We start from the raw sequence: 21,554 nt of genomic DNA on the forward strand, positions 1-21,554 counted from the left end.
CTTTTCTCTCTGAAGTAGCCTGACTACGGCGAGCAGACGGCTGGAGGCCCGGCAGCGAGGGGAAACGGGCCTGAAATGTAAAGGTGACACCTGGGAGGTAATTAGGGGGCTTTGGAGGAACTGCATGCAATCATTTTGTAACCTTTAGACGGACCCAGACGAGCTTTTCTCCCTTTGACTCCAGCCCATGAGCTCATTACATCCCCGGATTATAGAAGATCCTCAGGTTTTGTTAACGTCAAAGACACGCAGCGAAGGTCACGGACTCCGATTGAGGTACTTTCCTCTTTTATGGGAAAGCTCAACGGCCGGTCTGTCCTCGGTGAACACAGAGGAGACGGGAGGCTCACGTTAATGAGACGTGTGATTACAGTGGTGATGGGGAGCTGGATAACGTTAAATCATTTTATGATTTAAGTGAAGCGCCCCTGGAGCCCCGTCGTTAATTATACGTCTTAGACAGATATTCTGCTCATGTTGCTGTAATTTTAATCCCTGTTTATGTTTCCGTTGCTTCGTTGCTGCATTAAAAAAGGTTTACACGTTGTGCCTATGTGCCCTCCACGAAGGATTCTAGACGCACTCAATTTTAGAGTAGTGTAAGTTGTTGTGCGTCCCTAAGTAACTGATGCACACGGCCAACGTTCATTAGTTGAACAGTCAAGTTGCAGCTCTCTTGTTTTTCTAGCCTCAGGTAAGACGTGTGTGTGTTCCTGAGTATTGACAACGCCGCCCTGAGGCACTCGTCAACTTTTTTCGTTGTTGTTAAGGGCGGACTCCTCTACGCAAAGCTTCAATTCAATTAAATTCAAATTAGTTTTTGCAACGCAAAATCACTCATTACGAATTGGCCTCAGAGGGCTTTACGACATCCTCTGTCCCAGGACCCTCAGGCCGGTTCAGGATATATATATATACATGCCTTTTGAATTACTCTTCAGTTTAAATAGAACTGCTCTTTATAATGATCTATTTTACTGAAGAATAATTCAAAATGCATTATTTCATATTTGAATTATTCTTCAGTAAAATAGATCATTATTATAAGCAGTTCTATTTAAAATATTACATTTGATTAATATCGGATTTAAAAAAAATGTATATATATATATATATGAGCTGAATGGAGAGAAGGAGGGAGGGAGGGGGGAAGAGAGGGAGGTGTTTGTGTGTGTGAAAGAGAGACCGGGAGAAGGAGAGAGAGAGCTCCTCAGTTGCCCTAGCAGCGCGTGCAGCTTCATTCCTTCACAGTCCGGTGCGTCGCGCGCTGAGCTGCGCTTCACTTTCACGGGGTGTCCCCCGACCCCCCCGACCCCTCTCCCTCGCGACCATGCGCTGATTCACTTCTCACGGTCCGGTGTTCGGTTTTTTAAGAAATTATTATTTTAATTACCAAACTCTTTCAAGTTCTACGACGCCCCCTTCAATCTCTCTCTCGCTCTCGCTCTCTCTCTCTCTCTCTCTCTCTCTCTCTCTCTCTCGCGCGCGGCTGTTATGAAGAAAAACGCGCCGCTCGCCAGTTGATTCCATCGCGCGGCTCCCGGGGCGAACAGGGCGCGCAGGTGCAGGCGAACAACCCCAGTCCTTGTGCCAGCCGTCCTGCCGCAGGAGGGAGGATGGCGCTGGCTCTGCAGGCGGCGAACGCGTCGGCGGCGGGCTGCGCGCAGACGGGCAACCTCAGCCTGGAAGTTGGCGACTATAACGTGAGCTGCCCGAACGGCTCCGACGTCCGTGGCCCGGGCAGGAGAGTGAAAGGTAGGCTTGATTCTCCTCTACCGCGAGCTCAGCTAAGCTACTGTAGTCTTGCTTCAGATGGAATGACGGGGAAAAAAGTCTTTTAATTAGCCCCAACCTGGGTCGTAATTATTGTGGTATTAATAGGAGGGAAATGTTTTTTTAAATGTTCTTATTGCCATAGAAAACAAGTGCAAATCTGTAAATCCTACAAAATAAAAGCACCAACCCCTTTGGTTGAACCCTTTTATTTCCATCTTGATGGCGTCTCATAACAAACTGCCACCTATTACTGATTGCCTGCTTCAAAAATGCAGTCAGCATTTCTTGTCAAAAACAACAACACAGCATTTTTATTCGCTAACCACCACAGATCCACCCCCCCACAGTAAAAGAAAAAGAAGAAAGGAAAAATAAATCATCATGAATCAGGAGTTACGTTTTAATGAAGTTCCTCAGCATTGTGTTCAATCCATCACAGAGCAGACCAATTATACTGGCGCTTCCCTCTGCATCAATAATGCCACAGTTGTGAGAGTCCTTGTGTGTGTGTGTGTGTGTGTGTGTGTGTTTAAATCCTGAATGTTGATGTTTCTCATGTATAATTCTCAAACTGCTGACTGCACGTTGAGGATATTAAACCGCACACCCCAGGAGAGGAAGATACGGCCCTTTGTCTCTCTATCGGGACACCATGTGGAAAATAAGGGCTTGATTGAAGTCTGAACTTGGGCGAGACTTCCTTCTTACTCCACCCCACGCTGCTCCTGCAGAACATTTAAACAAAATCCCTTTCTTTCCCCACCCCTGCCCCTATACTGAATTATTCACAGGCGTCCCCCATCTTCGTTACTTGTATTGACTTTACACAGGCTGGGCAGCAGCACCGGGCTCCCAGCTGCAGCCGGGTGTGTGTGTGCATGGTGTTGCACCGAGAGGAGCATCCTGCTGCCGCCGGCTGCGTCCTCTCATGCGACACGCGCACACAGTCCTCTTTTTATTTCCCTCTATCCCCCTCAGGCCAAGAGAGACGGATTATGCAGCCGCATTGCTGCTCTGATGAGCCACGACAACGCGGGGACGGGGAATTAAAGCGCCATCCCCTCCACACACACACACACTCCACTTGTGGAATTTCTGCTGTCTGATCCATTTAATTGGAGATTTGTGTCCATCCCTGGCAAGAGGACAGCGCTTCTGATGCTAGTAAACAAAACATTAACAGGTTCAGCCATAACCACAACAGCAGTTTGATCCCAATGAAGCGAAGAAAGTTGAGTAAATATAGTCGGATGTATTTGGACCGGAGCGTTTTGCAGTTTATTGCACACACAGACGGAGCTGCATGCCTTTAATATGTATTTTTGGAGGTTATGTTGGGGGTAAGAATCATAATCACATACTTTGACAATATTTGATGGATAACTGATTAAATCTATATTATTTTTATTGCGTGAGACAAAAAAAACTGAAAATAACAAGACGGAACCATTAAGAAAAAATGTTTTTAGAATAATAATTTAAATCTGACAGGACACAACACGCGAGACACGTGACTCCTTCACTCCCAGGGCGACAGAACCTTCATAAGACTAAACACTTCATCATGTGAAAAACACTTTCATTGGTTATTAGATTATATATATGTAGCAGCTCCATGGCCACTACCTCTGGGTTCCCCCCCCCAGCACCAAGGATCAGCCCGGAACCACGAGGTTTGGCGGAAGGACATAATTTATTGGTCACACACAACGCACAAGCAGACCGCAAAACCTGCGCCTCTGCTCACTTCCCCTTCCCTCCAGCTCTGCTGCCCTTTTATACAGGCAGCATCGGCTGCTGACTGATTGCCAATCAGTCAGAGCAGCTGACTGATTGTCAACCAGCCAGCAGCCGAGGCCAGATTGGGGACAGCTGCCACATATCCCCACCACCCGATTTAGGCCGGGGCTCCATCCGGCCTAACCTACTCCCCCCCCCATGAGATCTTGGGCGGAGGAGGGGGCTCTGGGGGACCGGGCTCGGGACGTGGGGGCTCTGGGGAACCGGGCTCGGGACGTGGGGGCTCTGGGGAACCGGGCTCGGGACGTGGGGGCTCTGGGGGACCGGGCTCGGGACGTGGGGGGGACGGGGAGCTGAAGCCCGCTGGGCCGGGGAACGGGGAGCCGGGACCGGCCGGGATGGAGCCGGAGCAGCGGTAGCTGGCCCCTCCGACAGGGCCCGGGGATCCGGAGTCGGCCCTCCACCGATGGGTCGGCTCGGGGGTCGGCAGCTCCGATGGGTATTGGGGCTCGGGGTTCGACGGCAGCTCCGACGGCTCCTGGACCTCGGGAGTCGGCAGCTCCGACGGGTCCTGGACCTCGGAGGTCGGCAGCTCCGACGAGTCCTGGACCTCGGGGTTCGGCAGCTCCGACGGCTCCTGGGCCTCGGAGGTCGGCAGCTCCGACGGGTCCTGGGCCTCGGAGGTCGGCAGCTCCGACGGGTCCTGGACCTCGGGGTTCGGCAGCTCCGACGGGTCCTGGACCTCGGAGGTCGGCAGCTCCGACGGATCCTGGACCTCGGGGTTCGGCAGCTCCGACGGGTCCTGGGGCTCGGCGGTCGGCAGCTCCGACGGGTCCTGGGTCTCGGGGTTCAACCGCAGAGCCGGCGGGACCAGGAGGGCCTTGAGGAACCGGCGGTTCTCCTCTGCCTGTGCCCGCCCCATCTCCTCAATTCTGGCCAGAATCTGGCCCAAGCTGCTCATCAGCTCCTCCTCTGGTTTCCCAGACTCCATCCCTTCCAGGTGCTGGGTTTCCGGGGGCCCCACGTTGGGCTCCAGTGTAGCAGCTCCATGGCCACTACCTGTGGGTTTCCCCCCCCAGCACCAAGGATCAGCCCGGAACCACGAGGTTTGGCGGAAGGACATAATTTATTGGTCACACACAACGCGCAAGCAGACCGCAAAACCTGCGCCTCTGCTCACTTCCCCTTCCCTCCAGCTCTGCTGCCCTTTTATACAGGCAGCATCGGCTGCTGACTGATTGCCAATCAGTCAGAGCAGCTGACTAATTGTCAACCAGCCAGCAGCCGAGGCCAGATTGGGGACAGCTGCCACAATATACTTTATTCATCCCCAGGGGGAAATGTCTGTGAAGCAGCAGCAAGCATTTTTATAATATAAACAATACGATGAAATAAAATAGCAGGGCATATTACATTTAAGAATTTAAATAGTAAAGGAAATGAAATAAAATAAGAATGAAAAGTGTGTATCCAAGTGTATATAAATTATATAGAGTGAAGCGCTGCAAGTGTTATTGATGTTGGTCAATCTGAGGAGGGTCTGGCCAGAGGTGATTCTTTGTGTTATTGCAGTGGACAGGAATGTTCTCCTGGATCAGGAATCAGTCAGCGTCCTCCTCTCCGGCTCCAATGCTGCTCCCCCAGAGCACTGGTCCAACAGACTGGTAGAACACCTCAGAGCACTGGTCCAACAGACTGGTAGAACACCTCAGAGGACTGGTCCAACAGACTGGTAGAACACCTCAGAGCACTGGTCCAACAGACTGGTAGAACACCTCAGAGGACTGGTCCAACAGACTGGTAGAACACCTCAGAGGACTGGTCCAACAGACTGGTAGAACACCTCCAACATCTTGCTCCACACATCGAAGGATCCAAGTTTCCTTTAAGAAATAGAGTTGACTCCTCCCCTTCTTGTACACAGCGTTGATGTTGGCGTCGATGTAAACATCCTCTCCCAGAACTCCCAGCGGTTGTGGAGCTGACCCACTAATTTGCTCAAACTGACCCGATTTGCGCCCCAAATACAGATACATAACTCCAGAGCTTGCCTGAGAACGTAAAGTGTTTTAAAAACTCCTGCAGCGCAAAAACACGAAAACAACATCGGACATTATGGGATCTCGTGAGCATTAAATATACAGCGTTTTCAGTTCTGTCCAAGAGCGATAATAAAACAACCCTCGGCCTCTGGGTAAAAACGAAGGCTGGGATGCTTGTTAGTGCAGAGAAGGCATGCAATGTTTGCTCAGTAATGACTGAGAGACGCCTCCGGACTTTCTAATATCTCACCGATTTCTACAACACGTCGTCTCACAGAAGTGATTATCTTCTTCCCGTCGGGCGTTAACACGCTGATGTAGACTGTCAAAGCAAGATCACGGGTATTAAATCACATAATCTAAGACGTTTGAAGCGACCTGATGAGGGAGAAACAACACACACACACACACACGTATGCCTTCCCTCCTGACTTTGAGCTGCTGCCTCTTGTTACCGAATATTCAATAAGGAAAATCAATAAGGCGTTATGGCTTTTATCGGTATTCATCTCATCAGTGCACTCAATAAAAACAGTGCAGTTATCTCAGATTGTAGGGTGTACGGTGTTGACTGGAGCGTCGGCAGCACAAGTAATGAAGATGCCCTCAACCGTACAATAGTAGTGCTGTAAAGGCCTTCGTCTGCACGCCGGCTTGATAGGCTTGTGGTAGTGGAGGTTAGGAGGCAGGCTGGAGTTTAAGGGGTCACCTGATGTCAGTATGAAGGAGGACTCATTTCACCGTCAGTTAACCCTCCGTCATGTGACTCGCCCAGTGGGCAGAGGTGGAGGGAGAGAGAAGGGCTTTTGTAAGTCCCAAGTCTTTTTGCTCAAGTCGGACTAGTCCAAAGTCAAGTCTCAAGTTAAGATGGTCTAGTCCAAATTCAAGTCTCAAGTTGAGACGGACTAGTCCCAAGACTCTAGTCAAGAAAGGCATGCCCCAAGTCATGTGACTCAAGTTGGATTGGGGTCTAAGTCATGTGACTCAAGTTGGATTGTGGTCCAAGTCATGTGACTCAAGTTGGATTGGGGTCCAAGTCATGTGACTTCAGTGCACACCTCTGCTTTATAGTGTGCAGCTGAGAGCAACTTCAATGATCCTGAAATATAGGAACTTTAAGGTCCGATTGATTTTTCTTCCGCAAAGTCTGAACCTCGCAAAGGGTGAGGTCTCTGCAGTCCGTAAGAAGTCCAATTAGTAATTGGCACTGCGTGGTGCTCCCTCTGGAAACACAGAGGCCTCCCCGCTGGCTTTGTTTACATCGTGATTCATGGGAATCGAGTAGCGACCACCTCGGCTGAATGTTTAATTCCACAAAGGAGTCCCTGAAGACACAGCTCTGGCGATACGCAGCAACAAGGTGCTTTTTCAAACGAGGCGATATCGAGCCAGATGAGGAAACTCCCCCATTTAATCAATTTCAACTAGTGCGGTTCAGAATAGTTAATTATATTCCCTTTTAATGAGTGTTGTAGTGGTGGTTACAACACTACGGCTGCAGTGCAGTAACTGCTGAATGCTTGACACTTCCTGTTTCATCCGCCCCTCAACTTTCCGTCCTCCACTTGGCTTTCAAGTTAAAATATTCTCTTTGGTATCTTACGATATGGTAATAAGGCCGATATGCGAGGAATTAATGGCGTCAAAAGCGAAAGTGCGTATCTGGCAAAGCCTCAAGGGTAATTTAAGATGTGCTGAGTTTGTTCGCAAACCATGAATGAACTCTGTCCTAAGACGTCCAGAAATGTCACGGGGGAGACGGATCAATATTCTCCTCTCGTGGAGAGGCGCGCTGGAAAGACTAATTGAGTTTAATTGTGCTGACTGCACCAGAAACTTCGCCTCGTTCGAGTGATTGAATGCGATACAGATGCAGAGCACCAGGTGCTTGATTGCTTTTGTCAATGGATTCATTTGCCACCACTTTTTTTTTAAGATCCAAGTTATGCGTTTTTCGGAGAGAGCGTTCCAAACGCCAACGGGGTCCAATCCGCAACCAGCCAGATTGTCATAAAACCCGCAGTTTGAGCTCAGATTATTCCGGTTTGAAGGGAAGCCGCATACCGGAGTCAAGGTGGAATCAGTCTTGGTGCTTCCCCTCTGGGATTAGATTTAAGAAGCAATCCTCATGTTTTGAATCAGTTAGGATAAAAAAGACGCGCCGCCCACTTTCAGAGCCTGATTACGGCGGGGATTAAAGTCAAGGAGTCACGGAGATGTGAGATGGTGGTCTATCGGCGGTGCGGACACAAATCTGGCATCGGAAGCGGCCTTCCACTCCGGGAAACATTCCCGAGCATGTTTATATAAGTATTTGTTTTTTTTTTACTTACCAAAACACAACCATTCATGGTTATAAGGAAATAGATGTTGATTTGCAATAACCAGCTGGTCCATGTGCTCGGAAAGCCTACGAGAAGAAGAAAGATTCAATTTCAAAACACTCGGACTTGGATGGAGTGGAGTGCAAGTGAATCAAATATGAAAAGCCAATAAAAATTTATGTCTTGAAGGTTTTATAAGGATCATCTTATCTTTACTTCTACCATTTCTCTCTGTCACTGGGATATTATTCCGTTCTTGAAATGAGAAAATTCTTTACGAGGCTACAGAGACGTCAACGCGTGATATATTTCTCCGTCGCTTGACTCGAGGACCTCCTCCTTCTTCTTTTTTTGCCTCCACAAAAGACTTTTTTTTCCTCTCTCTGACGTTCCAAAATGAGACTCTAATACGAATGGAAATGTAATTTCAGGATGTTTATCGCTTGAAGGAAAAATGCGAAATGTCATTATATTAAGAGAGATTTCTCTAATATTCTGCCAGAATTCAGTGATTATGTGTTTGCACAAATCAGTTTTAGTGATCACAACAGCTGAAGAGATGCACTGGGGTCTTCTGGGACATAGAATTATGTCGACAGGTGCATTTATTTCCGAAAAATTCTTGCAAGGAGAATTACAAAATATGTTTTGTCACTCCAGCTAGCAAAGGCGTTAACATGAGCATGTGAACGCGGCATATTGCGCGCTATGAGTGAAAATTAATCCACTGCCGACTTATTCCAGAGGGTCTTTCGGGCTCGCTTGCAATTAGGAGGAACATCAGACCTGGACGCAGCCGACAGTCGTGTCGAACATATCGTCATCTCACAGGGGCCCGGGATGAAATACCACCTCACGGCGAGGCTCTGATGAAAAGGAGAGTGCGGATCGTCTCTGAGATTATTACTGTTCGTTATCACCGGTTTGAGTCACCGCGGCCGAACGTCGTCCTGGAAACACCGACTGTGGTGGATCCCGGCACAGTAGGCGGTTGTGACTACTCTGACAGGTGTTTTTATTTCCGTCTGTGGACAGATTGCCAACGCGACACACAGCGGCAACTGTGTGGGAGAGGTGGACTCGCAACTTCAAACGATTGAGTGTGGTCGAAGCAAGGAAGAAGGGAAGTAGGGGAGTAGGGGGTAGGGGGTAGAAAGGGCGTGACCCCCATCTCAAGACTCTCATTACACATCCACCAACGAGGGACTCTCAATTGTTTGCGGCCCTCATTAAGTTCTTTTAATCTCCCGAAGATGAGATGAAGTGCCGTGATGACACCTTAATGATGCCCACGGGGAAACTTGGCGTCGGTTTGCACTGCAGCAGCCAATAGGATACGCACGGCAAACAGAGTTTAGATCAACATAACTCAGCCCTGGGTCACGCCGATAATGTTCAACCTTAATAACGGCTGCGTAGGAGCATCTCGGAGGCCGTTTTATTTTTGTAATGGCCGATGTATTTATAGATATATTTGAACGCAGCTTGAGGGAGTCAAAGGACCCGGAGTGAATTCTCCTGCAGCCGCTGGTCTCAGGGGAGCCAGACTTACCGCCGGCGCTCAATGAAGAGATCATTCCCGTTTCACTCGGCTGGATGGCTCCCGATCCAACACAAAGGAAGCTGCCGAGCTCGGAGTCAAACTCTCGGGCAAAACGTTTTTCTGTCAACTCGACCGTGTCGACAATCCTCCCCCGATTGAAACCCGTCTCAGAGGATATTCTGATTTTAAATGAATAATTCATTTGTGCAGTGTACAGGGCGACTGGGTCTCTCAGATGGCAGAGGTGATTAACATGCTGGGTTCAAATCCCTCAGCCACGTTGTATTTTTTTACTTCTGCAGATTGTCCGTTTTCTTTTTGTAGTCAATCCATTTTTTTTAGAATAGAGCTACAGCTGATCACTTATATGACGAAGGGGGGCTTTTTTGTTCAATTAAAAAGTTGTATCAGCCAGTTAGCTTGGCATAAAGACGGGGGACCGCTGGTCTGGCTCTATCTCCACACACACACACACACACACACACACACACACACACACTGTTTCATGCCCCTAATTTGTAATGAAGATTTAATTTGCTATCAAGAATTTAGATGAAAACGTATTTATATTTGTAAAAATGAAGACGAAATAAATGAGATCTTTCTTTATTGTGTGTATAATTTCGATACTTGAAAACAGTAATACAGTCTCGTCTTTTCCTAGTTTTTAAAGGCTGCAATTACAGTCAAGTGATGTAATATAACGACTAACCAGACGGCTCAAGCTGTGTTACGTCTGTCATTATATCCACATTCCTGATGATGAGCAAACATCTCATAGGAATGAATATCATGAATATTTGGTTCAAGGCACAAATGGCCAACGTCACAATATCGACTCTATATTTGGTGAAAACATCGTGTCTGGTGAAGACTGCGTTTCCTTTGTTTGTGCGTGTTCTTTCATTCTTATTTTTTACGTCCCGCACAGAAGATGTTCCACGTTGTTCCTCATCTTGATCATTCGATACTTAATCTGACGCTAACCGAGAGGGATGTCGACGATGCGATTGATGTTTACTTTGGATCGAGTTCTTCCACCGCGCTGTTCAGCCCGCGTGATGTTGTTTGCCTTGCATCGTCTTATTCCAAGTATTATTAATCGAATTTGAATTTGGCTGGCGGTTAAACATGGTCACACGCACGCCGTAAGATGTTGATTGTTCAAAGTTGCTCCGTCTCGTAATAGACGTCGGTGTCGTCTGGTGATTCTCATTTCCCGGTCGAACGGCCTCAATACAGCCGCTTCGTGTTATTTTCTCACCTTTTTCATACGACGTCCTCTTATTTAGTCATTTCCTCAAGTCTTTTGTGAACCAGGAAACTCATTTAATTACTTTCACGACGGTTCCCGTTTGTCAAACATGCCACTTGTCTCATGACGGCAAGAAATTATGAAATTCGTATTCCTTTGAAGTCGAACCACATTCAGTCCATTTAATTCAAAGCGGTGTGCTTTGTAATTCACTTCTGCAAATATGCTTCCTTCCTTTGATTGATCATGAGTTTCATGCAAGAAGCGCCCTGAAAACCGTCCTCTCTCTCCCTGTCCGTCAGAGATGGACTCGTTCCGCATCCTGCTCTACTGCCTCATCTTCCTGCTCAGCGTCTTCGGCAACCTGCTCATCGTCGTGGTGCTGGTGATGAACAAGCGCATGCGCACCGTCACCAACTGCTTCCTGCTGTCGCTGGCGGTCAGCGACCTCATGATGGCCATCTTCTGCATGCCCTTCACGCTCATCCCCAACATCCTGGAGGACTTCATCTTCGGGGCCGCCATGTGCAAGGCCATCTCCTACTTCATGGGTGAAGATGGGTTTTCTTTATTTATATTGTACAGCCCAAAACCAGTGTCGCAGGTTTCAGGCTGTCACCAGTAGGTTTCTCCCCTAGGATCAGCACACCAGAGGGATATTTGGTAATATCTTTTATTATTCCAGACCGCAAACTGTGTCTGTGTTCTCCATTCTCCCGCTCCTCAGTCCCTACTGCTCAACCCCACCCCAGCCTCCACCCCCCACCCCTTTGACTCTTAGTTCTCAGGACACCGTTCCTCTCAATTGAGAGTTACTGGAAGAGCTGACTGTCAATTAGATGGAGAAGGTTGCGATGTTAGCAGGCGAGCAGCCGCAGGGGGGCCTCGAGCAAGAAGAACCCCACCTCTTTCTTTTTTGGAGCTGACATGGGCTGTAAGCTTCAGTTGGAAGAGTCTGAATAATGATGCAAGTCGTTGCATCAGCGCGTTGCTCGATTATTCTGCCCATAATTTTACAGTCAGCGTTTTAAGAGTTTTTCTCTCGCGCATCTGAATATGTTAATGTGTAACTTTTAACTTTAAAGCACGGCCAGTGTTTGAAGTCCAACACATCTGCATTCACGCCGAGCTCCTCCAATAAGCTCTTCGGCCTCAGCAAGAAGAGCCTGTTGTTGCGCTTCTTGACGTGGAAATTGGGCGAAACATATCATAGAAGTACTGATCATGTGCGCCCACATCGATCTTAATATGAGAAGCACCCCCCCAATGATTTGAGCCCCCCATGAGCACGGCCCTCCATTAGCCAAAACGGATCGATACGCAGGAGGACCGTCCTCGCCCATTGATCACGCGGCGAACTCATCTACCCTTTCGCAAACTCATCCGCTGCGCACGGCCATTAAGACACACGATACGCCACCCATCCTCCCCGCGCACCCATCCATCCATCACTCGATGGCCGCGTGAGTCATGCCCCCCCCCCCCCGTGCTGTTATGGCGAACAATTATGAGATCGATGTTGCAATAATCATGGGTTGTGTGTGCGTTCGTGCGGTCGTCCATCACCCTCGTGCATCCATGCTTGTTGCTTTTTGTCGGTCATATGATGCATTTGTGTTTTAATGAACGAGAAAAAAATAGGGATTAGAGCTTCCTCGTCCCGAATGGGAGCGTTTAGTCGCTCACCGGTAATGTCCACACTCTCCCGCCCTCTCGTACTGCCGAGCTGCGATTAGCGCGGTCGCCCTGGAAAAACCTCCTGCGTCCACTCTTTTGAAAACAAGCGGGACTGACGTCGAGGCACGTCCAGTATTCATACGTGAGAGGATACAGTCGTGGCAGTGCGTTGGAAAGCGGCTATTCCTGTCACGACTTTTCTTGAGGGGCCGAACAGACTGCGATCTGCGCCAATGCTGCTGATCTCAGATCAGCGTCTGCTGCCCCCCGGCAGTGATATAAAACAGATGAGCAAGCGCAATGAAATGTTGAAAGGGCACAAATCAAATCCCTCAGACAAGAAGCGCTCCCGTCTTTGTCTTCTGCTCCGTCATCGATCCAAATGACCCGGGTGTCGGGCGCCATACATCAGCTGGAGGTGCACTTCCTCTCAGGGTGGACGTGCACATCCTCCCAGTGATTACTCCGTATCAGCGGAGGCCATTTGAGGTCCTGCGGCTCTCTTCCCAATAACGAGCTCATAATACCTTCATGAAGACATGAACATCGAGTACGTTTCCTCAACGTGTTAAACTTTCCTTTGGAGCTTCTTTCCATGCAACGGCTCGTGTTCCTCTCACAGTTTTGATCTGCGTGTCACCGCCGATTGTTTCTCTCGCCGCTCTCTTCATAACTCCCTTTTTCTTTTAATCCCGCCGCTGCATGCCTCTGTTTACTTTGTAAAAAGCACTTTACAAAAGTGCCGTATGAATAATTCACCTGCTTTCTCGTCTTCTACTCATTATCTTTAGTGTTCCTTTTGAGAGAAAATTCAATCCGTGGCGGGGCATGACCGCCCCTCCCTCCTTGTGTGTGTGATTGGTTCTGTGCCAGTGCTTCACACTTGAAAGAGGTGTGTGGGTGTGAGAGACTTATTGTGCCGGTGCACAGTAAAGATCTGCATCGGTTGGCTGTGCCACCCACCTCCTTCTGGTTAGCCGGAGGTGGAGGTGGAGGGTTTTCCGGTGTACTGCGAGTCGACTGTCAATCAATCTTTACGCCTCAGCCGATGGACGACAGAGGCTCGCTGACAGAAAAAGTAACTCTACGATCGCAGGTGGAGCACACGAGCAGGCCATCCTGCTCTTCTTCTTCTGGGCACCAGAACTACGTCACACGTACATGACTTCTATTTGGTCATAAGGACTCAAACAGGAAGTCAGAGATTATTTTCCTTTAAATTTACGATACCGAGTCACGATCTGATACCAAATCAAAATAAAGACGTTCTTCATTAACATGTGATATTATGAGTTATTCTCAGATAAATGCGCGGCACTGGGTGCTGAAACGTAAAGATGGACCGACAGTCCCATCAAAGCCAGGTCGGGTATCTCTGTAATTTACTGATGGATACGAAAATACAGAAGGAGTCGTAGTTTTTCCGATGCAAACTGCTGTACAAAATGTTGGTGGACCACATAAGTTTCCTTAACAATAATATCCAACTTCACAAAATGTCATGCATCCGTGTCTTTCATCTCACGCAGCATTTTGCCTCATTGGTGGAGGGGAGGTGGAGGGGTGGGGCTGCTCTGAGCCAATAAGCACAGTGGTTTTAGTTTGATGTAGCACCCTGTCAGGTTTCATGTCGGTGTGGCAGCGATCACAAAAAATTACCCTTCCCTGAATGAGCCGAAATGCTTTTAATAATGCACGGTCTCTCTCTGACTGCTCTGTAATAATGATGTTCTCTTTGTTCTGGAGTACCCGAACCAGTGGGCCCCTTTGTTCCGTCAGAGGCGGGAGAACGTCGCCGCTCTATCAGACTCGGCATCAAACACCCCACAACCAGACACGCTCACAGCCCTTTCTTCTCTCTGAGTTGAAGACGTCGCCGTCAACAACATGCCATTTAAACCATTAATCCCTCTCGCCGCTTCTGATAAAGCGCGTATAAAATAGAAGGGACATTTTTAATTTAGAGGCCGTCGCCAGGAGGCGGATCCCGGAGAGGAGACGTTGTCCTCAGAAGCGGTCCACCGCTCCAGCAGCTCCAGTAATACGGTTCCTGCAGTAACAGCGGATGGAGGTGTTTGGGCTTTATTCGACCAATGGGTATCAAGCGGACTGGGAGGCTATTGGTTCTTCCTCGCCTCTTTACAGACGTGAACCTCTTGGTCTTCTCCGTCCGGCCCTCTCAAAGTTCTCCCGTGGTCTTTTTGCTCTCCCGCAGGGATCTCCGTCAGCATCTCCACCTTCAGCCTGGTGGCCATCGCCTTCGAGAGGTACAGCGCCATCTGCAACCCGCTGAAGTCCCGCGCCTGGCAGACCCGGTCCCACGCCTACCGCGTCATCGCCGCCACCTGGGTGGTGTCGCTGCTGCTCATGGTGCCCTACCCGGTGTTCAGCTTCATCAGGACGCACGCCAAGGCCAACGGCACCGTTAGCCACATGTGCCGCCTGAACTGGCCCAGAAGGGAAGCAGAGCAGACCTGGTAGGTCCACAGGGGAGGAGGGGGGGGGGGATTTGCATGAGAACATGCATGATAATAATTTGATAGACATGCCTTCATGACTGGAATGACTGAGAAAGACATGAATAGACAAAGCCAGTTAGTGAGTTGAATAGCATCTGCATGTCTTTGCGGTGGAGTCGTGTCGTCTATTCGCATTATCCAGCAGAAAAGTCGATTAATTTTCCGAGCCGTGCAATCAGTCCCTTTCCACTGATTGCAAACGGTTGGAGAATTGATTCCGTGCCGATTTGGTCATTTTTCTAGTTTATATAAGGTTTATATTTCACAGACGGCCTTCAGAACCTCGTCACTGTTCTCAGTGCGGTCGATTAAAAATAAAAGCTTTGTGCAACGCTGTGGTTTTAACTCGCTAACAGGTGACCTCGTACATTGTGTGGTGCTTTAAAACGGATCTCCTTGTTAAGGCAGGAAAATAATTATGAAATAAGGAGACAAAAAAATATATATATCCATGCAACAATTCACCAACATTTTATTTTGGTGTTTCCTTATGGCCCTTCTTGGCCAGATGCATGGGTTTTTACTTCTTTTTATGTTTTATTTTGATGCATTCTTACTTTTGAAGGTTGTATTTCTATAAAAATACCAAAATAAAATAACAAGTATAAAAATAAATAAATAAAGGAGATCTCCTTACTACCTGCAACCACCCAAAAGTATAAATGTATTGCAGATTGACTTTCCCCCGAGTGTTTTGTGATAAATACCCTGACATTAAAACATTATCGATTATTCCATTCCTTAACCCTTGTGTTGCCTTCGGGTCATTTTGACCCGAATCAATATTACACCCTCCCCCCGCCTATGGGTCATTTTGACCCGATTCAATGTTTCACCCTCCTGTTACCTTTATATTTACTAACATATTTTACCCTTTGGGTTCAATTTGACGCCAGCAATTAAAACCTCCAGAAAATTATTAGAATTAATATTGTTTTCCAAGTTTAAGTGTGAGGCACTTTATGTTTGTTTGTTGACTACCGAAAGAACACCGACATTAAACATTGAATGGGGTCAAATTCATCCGAAGGCGGGGGGAGGGTGTAATATTGATTCGGGTCAAAATGACCCGAAGGCAACACAAGGGTTAAGCAGCAGTCATTTGGGTATCGTGACAACACTACGTGAGAAAAAACGCTTATTGTTGCAATTCTATTACAATAAATCGATTTTGTCACAAGAAAACAAAGAACGCTGTTGTGACTTTAAGTTTATTTCCTCACCACCCAGTCAGAAGGACGCTCTTAAGACGGCTCTTAAATTCTTATTGTTTAAGACTTGGACCCCTCGTCTGATGCTAGAGAGTCTGGATTGGTAGGCGTTAGCAAAGCCTTCCATCCTCAAAGATTTCATTACACAACTTGCAGGAAGGCAGGAAGGCACAATTAAAAGTAAAGAAGCAGCTGAACACGGCGGGAACGTGTACGTCTCCCTACATGACAGCCTTTTGTGGTCCGACAGCTCTTTCCTCGGCCCCCGTCTATCAAACCGTAAAGCTTCTCGGGGAAAAAGACATCGGGAGACCAGTTAATTAGTCTCCTGGCTGAGGAGGAGGAGGAGGAGGAGGAGAGTCGCAGCTCTGATGTCAAAAAGTCCAGATGTGTCACTAAGTACGCCGATCTTTCAAGTTTTAATTCCCAGCTTCATAAACCAAATCCTGTCAAGTCAAAGAAAAAAGTAATGACTTTAAAGATGTTGTAATTATAATTATGCACTGGAGACTTAATGGAAGTTACGCCGGAGGGATGAATAATCACATTCATTGAGGAGAATCAACTACACAAGACAACTTTTAAATGGGACCTGATAACGTTTTGCATTAAAGATAAATCTGGTTTTCTTCATGATTCTAACATTAAAGCGGAGGTTTGGCTTCAGTGGGGGAGGTGGAGGTGGAGTGGAGGTGGAGCACAGTTCAGCAAAAGAAGAACATTTACCATATTAATGAATAAAGCAAAAGTATTTTTTCATCCGATTGCTCCAATAAGATTACTTAAAATACTCAATTACTAAAATGATCAATAGTTGCGGCCCAAAACTTTAGATAATGTTGCGTTCGCATATTTACAAAGAAGACAATGCTTTACTGATAACACAATATTACAAAATATAACAACATGTATAGCTTATTTCCCCTAAAATATAAATGCTAGGACTTCAGTGTAACACAAGCATTGCTTCAGGCTTTTCCTCTAAGCAACAATACGGGGCAGACGGTGTGTGCCTGAGAGGCGGAATCCAGGGCAAAGGTTTCATCAGATCTGGACAAATATTTATCCGGTGGTGCCAGAGGAAGAGTCAGGGGATCACCAGAGCTTGAACAAATTCAATTTCCACAGACGGAGTTCATCCTTCTTCGTGTTTGTGGTTTTCAGAAACGTGCATACGGTGTTCCTCGGAGAGGAGCGGGAACCGAACACACCTTCCCCGGTTGTTAACCACGTAGCTTCCAGGTGATGAGAGAGACGAGATGAATATTCATCGTGCCGTCCATCTGGGTTTCCCCCTCCGAGGCAAAACAAGCACGCTCACTTCCTGGCAGCTTTAAACAGCATCAAACAGCCAGCGGATGAGAGGCTGTGACTGAAGCCTGGTCGTCCTCAAAAGAGAGGGGGCAGAGTTCAGAGGGTTGAAGACATTAGAATATCACAGTGAATGAGGCTTCCTCCGTCACCGCGTGGTTGAGGCGGTTATTTTGTGATTATGACGAATCCAAAGGGAGACGTGCCCGGTGATGGTAAAGATGCATTAAGATCAAAGTGACACCTGTAGCTTATTTATTCATGGCTTACCCTTTCAACTCGTGTACAGGTTTTTTTCATTTGATCCGCTGGTAAAGAGTTTATCCTTTTACTCGTTCATTGTTCTTTACTGCATGCGGAAACAAAACAGTGGTGCAGGTCTCATCTATAACTTGCAGTGGTGTCTGCAGGCAGATACCGGCGGCGGCTCGGAGCCCTTTGAATGCTGTACGCCGTTGATGAATTCCCCCTTCACCTCAGTTTCTTTTACAACTTACTCAGTTCGCTGCTTTTTCTTTGCGGCGCCATCAATGCAGGCAGAGAGAGAGTCAGAAAACAGCCCAGCGGCGTGCGGCGTCTGCGAATCGCCTCGTGAAAGTGCTTTTACCGATGTACATTTGGCAAAAGGTCATATAAAAATGTCTTTCTAAAAAAAAGTTTATCCTTTCTGGCAATCCGGTTCTGAAGAGTGACGTCGATGCGAAAGAGCCTGAAACGTATTCTACCTAATGGCCACCAGGGGGCGACTTCTCTGGTTTTATAGAAGTCTATGAGAAAATTACTCAATTTCTCACTTGATTTATTCCCTCAGTAAATATTGAAAACATTAGGTTACGGTCTCAATCTCAAGTTTCAAGTCTTCTTCGACGTTAATTTCATAATCCGAATAAAATAATTGATGAATGTCTGCTTTAGGGCGTGGCTACCGTGTGATTGACAGGTCGCCACCACGGCATCCATCATTCTGGTCGTATCCCACCGTGGGCTTTCAGTCCATGAAAGTGAATTGTACAACGCTCCTTGAGCGTTTAGTTGTACTTAGCTCCGCCCCTCTCATCTCACCTCTGGTTAAACAGTTTATAAAAGGATGGAGACGAACTCCAAAGGTTTCGAAATGTCCACAAAGCAATTAGTGACGACACGGCGACCGCGCCCTCGTAAGTCTATTTGTGTTACGTAGCGCCATGTGTACTGTACGGTGGACGCTGTGGACACTGTCAACACGGCGAGGCACATGGTCGCGTTGAAAGCCAAAGTCGTGTTTAAAGTCAATCTAATTGGTTCTCGTGGTTGGAATACTACTAACTCTTCTGATGCCGAAAAGAAACATTGGAAACACGCTGTCATTGGAAACTGTTTATCAGAGGGCAGGCACTTGGTGATCGGATGAACTATCTGGAAATCTCACTCTTGCCTCGCCAAATAATAGCTGCAAAAAAAACCAGACAAAAATGAATAAGTGTGGTTTCAGCTCTCAGCCAATCACCTGCAAGCGTTCCTCTAATGAAAGGGACGACGTGTGATTCGCCCATACGGCCTGTGTTGAGAGGCCACAACAACTTTTGGAAAGTATGGCACTACTATGAAGTACTCATTGGTATTTGTATTACTGCACTGGTATATTCTCTTTTATTATCTGTGGCTAGAACATCTGATGTGTTCGGTTTGTTTTTTCCCATCCCTGATCCAACTCCTTCTCCCCCCTCTGTGTTCTGTTCTTCTCTTCCCACTGTGGCTGTGTTCCAGGTATGTGCTGCTGCTCGTCATTCTGTTCTTCGTCCCGGGAGTGGTGATGAGCGTCGCCTACGGTATGATCTCCAGGGAGCTCTTCCGAGGCATGCAGTTCGAGGGGGGCCAGAGCAAAGAGGCCGCCGGTGAGAACCGTCATTAGATTCCTTCCGGCTGCAACAGACTTTTCAATCTAGTTCATGGCGCTGATGAAAACATCCGTCTCACTTCTTATAGACCTGTGTGTGAGGCTGCAGCTGCTCAAACGGAATCAAATCCCAAATGAATGCACAGCTTGTTGGAATGCATTTATAAATGTTTCCACGATCTGCGAAAGGGGGGATGTTGCACCTGTTGCGTCCAGAAATAGACTTCTCCGTTGTCAGATCACTCAAGTTTTGAATATCTGCGAGGCCTTACAGCTTAGTCCCAAAAGAAAAGGAATATGTTATGTCTAGCAGACATGTGGTCCCTCTAGGTGAAGTACAGCTGCTGTTGAGAGGCTCCGGTTTCCATGGAGCCGTGTGTGAGATTCATCGAGGTTGAGTCCATCTGAAATAGCCTTGGAGCGTGGAGTTTTATTCCTCCGGGCAGCTGAATGAATTCATGAACTTCCATCCTTCCCTGTTTGGCATTCACACTTTGTGACCCTCCTCCGCAGGCCGGAAGAACGGCGGGGGAAGGGACGTCCCCCCGTCCAACGACGAGGACGACGGCTGCTACGCCCAGGTGTCCAAAAAGCCCTCCTCCGCCTTGGAGCTCCCCACCCTCTCCAAGGCCAAGAAGGAAGAAGAAGAAGAAGAAGGAGAAGAAGGCCCGCAGCACCTCGGACGCCAAGCTGCAGGCCAAGAAGCGCGTCATCCGCATGCTGATGGTGATCGTGGCGCTCTTCTTCGTCTGCTGGATGCCCCTGTACTCGGCCAACACCTGGAAGGCCTTCGACCTGAAGTCGGCCTCCCGAGCTCTCTCGGGAGCCCCCATCTCCTTCATCCACCTGCTGTCCTACTCCTCGTGCTGCGTCAACCCCGTCATTTACTGCTTCATGAACATGCGCTTCCGCCAGGCCCTGCTGTCCACCTTCGCCTGCTGCTGCTGCGGCAACCGCCTCTGCCGCCGCTTGTGCCGGGGGAAGGAGGGCGGCGAAGACGGCGCCACCGCCACCTCCATGGCCACGTCGATGGCCACCTCCGTGTCCAAGATCAGCTACACCACCGTCGGCACCGGCGGCGGCAACTGCTGAGCCTCGGGCGGAGAAGGTCGCACAAACCGGCGGCGGCGGGTTGCCGCGTGCGCACCGTCCGTTTCCTTCTTCTTCAATCTTCTGTTTGATGAGTCGCGCGCTGAGCGGCACCCCGGCCCTCGTTTGCGGGGCCTCTTCTTTTTAAAAAAAAAGAAGGTCTCCTTCAAATTCTGTGTGCATGGTTGCAGAATGTGAGGCGGGACTCAGTTTGGTGACATTCTTCTTCTTTTTGTTTCATTGGCAGCATCCGCTCTGTTGCGTCCCCCAGAGAACATCAAGTGCCTGTGCTCTGTGTGTAGCTTCGTCGCGGCGGCTCGAGACATTTCACTGAGGAACTACGCGGGGGTGATGAGTCTTGTGTTCTTGTAGATATTTGTCTTTCGGTTCTTTCTGTGCCAAAGGTTCATTTTTTTTGAAGCATACTGTTGAAGAATGAGGACTCATTGCCACCGCAGTAATGAATCGGTCTGCTTCTCAGCCGTCGTGTGCATTGTGGTTGTGTCTTCATTCATCCAGCGCTTCTTCCTCAGTTATGAGAAGTATTCTATTGGAGGCTACGCGGGGCAACTTTGGATATTTTCGGCAAGAAATCCTTCTATTTACACCCAAAGATCGCTAAGCAGAGTTCATCCAGCTTTTTTTCTTCCTTCTTGCCTAATGTTTCATCACTTCTCGTCCTGCATATTTTCTGGTAATATCCAAATGCCAGAATCCATTCATTCAGGTGATTTTGACGACGTGATATTAACGTTTTTTTATTTATTTTACGCTCCAGAACATTGAGCGAAATGACTCCCGGGACGGTAATTATTAGAGGAAGTGCAGTTCAAGGCTGATTGCGCCGGCTGGTTGCTCGCCTACAAAGTGCTCCAGTCAAACTCACCTTTTCTGCTCAATTATCTCCACGGTGTCTTTCATGTATTTTCTCTCTGCCTTCCGCTACAGTGCTGCCAATTACTCTGAGAGTTACTGAAGTACGGAGACTCCGTTACCCGGCCGCGGCTAACGAGGCGTTCCTCCGGCGCCGCTCACGGCTTTGTGTCGACAAGTTCAACTAACAACAACATTGAGTCAAATAGCATCTTTCACTCGAGGGAACTGAGCTCAACGTGCGCTACAAGTCCAAAGTCATTTCATCATTACATTAGAATAACAATAGAACCATGTGGCAAATGAAGGATGCAACTG

The 21,554-nt window shown here is 48.1% G+C and overlaps 1 protein-coding gene across 1 annotated transcript; it reads left to right on the top strand.

Moving 5' to 3' along the window:
- Positions 1–1,616: 1,616 nt before the first annotated feature.
- cckbra (cholecystokinin B receptor a) lies at positions 1,617–20,458 on the top strand. Its single transcript, XM_056431760.1, is given in 6 exon segments — positions 1,617–1,755; positions 10,983–11,231; positions 14,573–14,834; positions 19,145–19,272; positions 19,788–19,912; positions 19,914–20,458. Coding segments are annotated over 6 exon segments (1,356 nt in total). The 3' UTR covers positions 20,367–20,458.
- Positions 20,459–21,554: the final 1,096 nt, after the last annotated feature.

The sequence above is a fragment of the Pseudoliparis swirei genome, chromosome 14, assembly GCF_029220125.1.
Source record: "Pseudoliparis swirei isolate HS2019 ecotype Mariana Trench chromosome 14, NWPU_hadal_v1, whole genome shotgun sequence".
In the NCBI taxonomy this organism is placed as follows: Eukaryota; Metazoa; Chordata; class Actinopteri; order Perciformes; family Liparidae; genus Pseudoliparis; species Pseudoliparis swirei.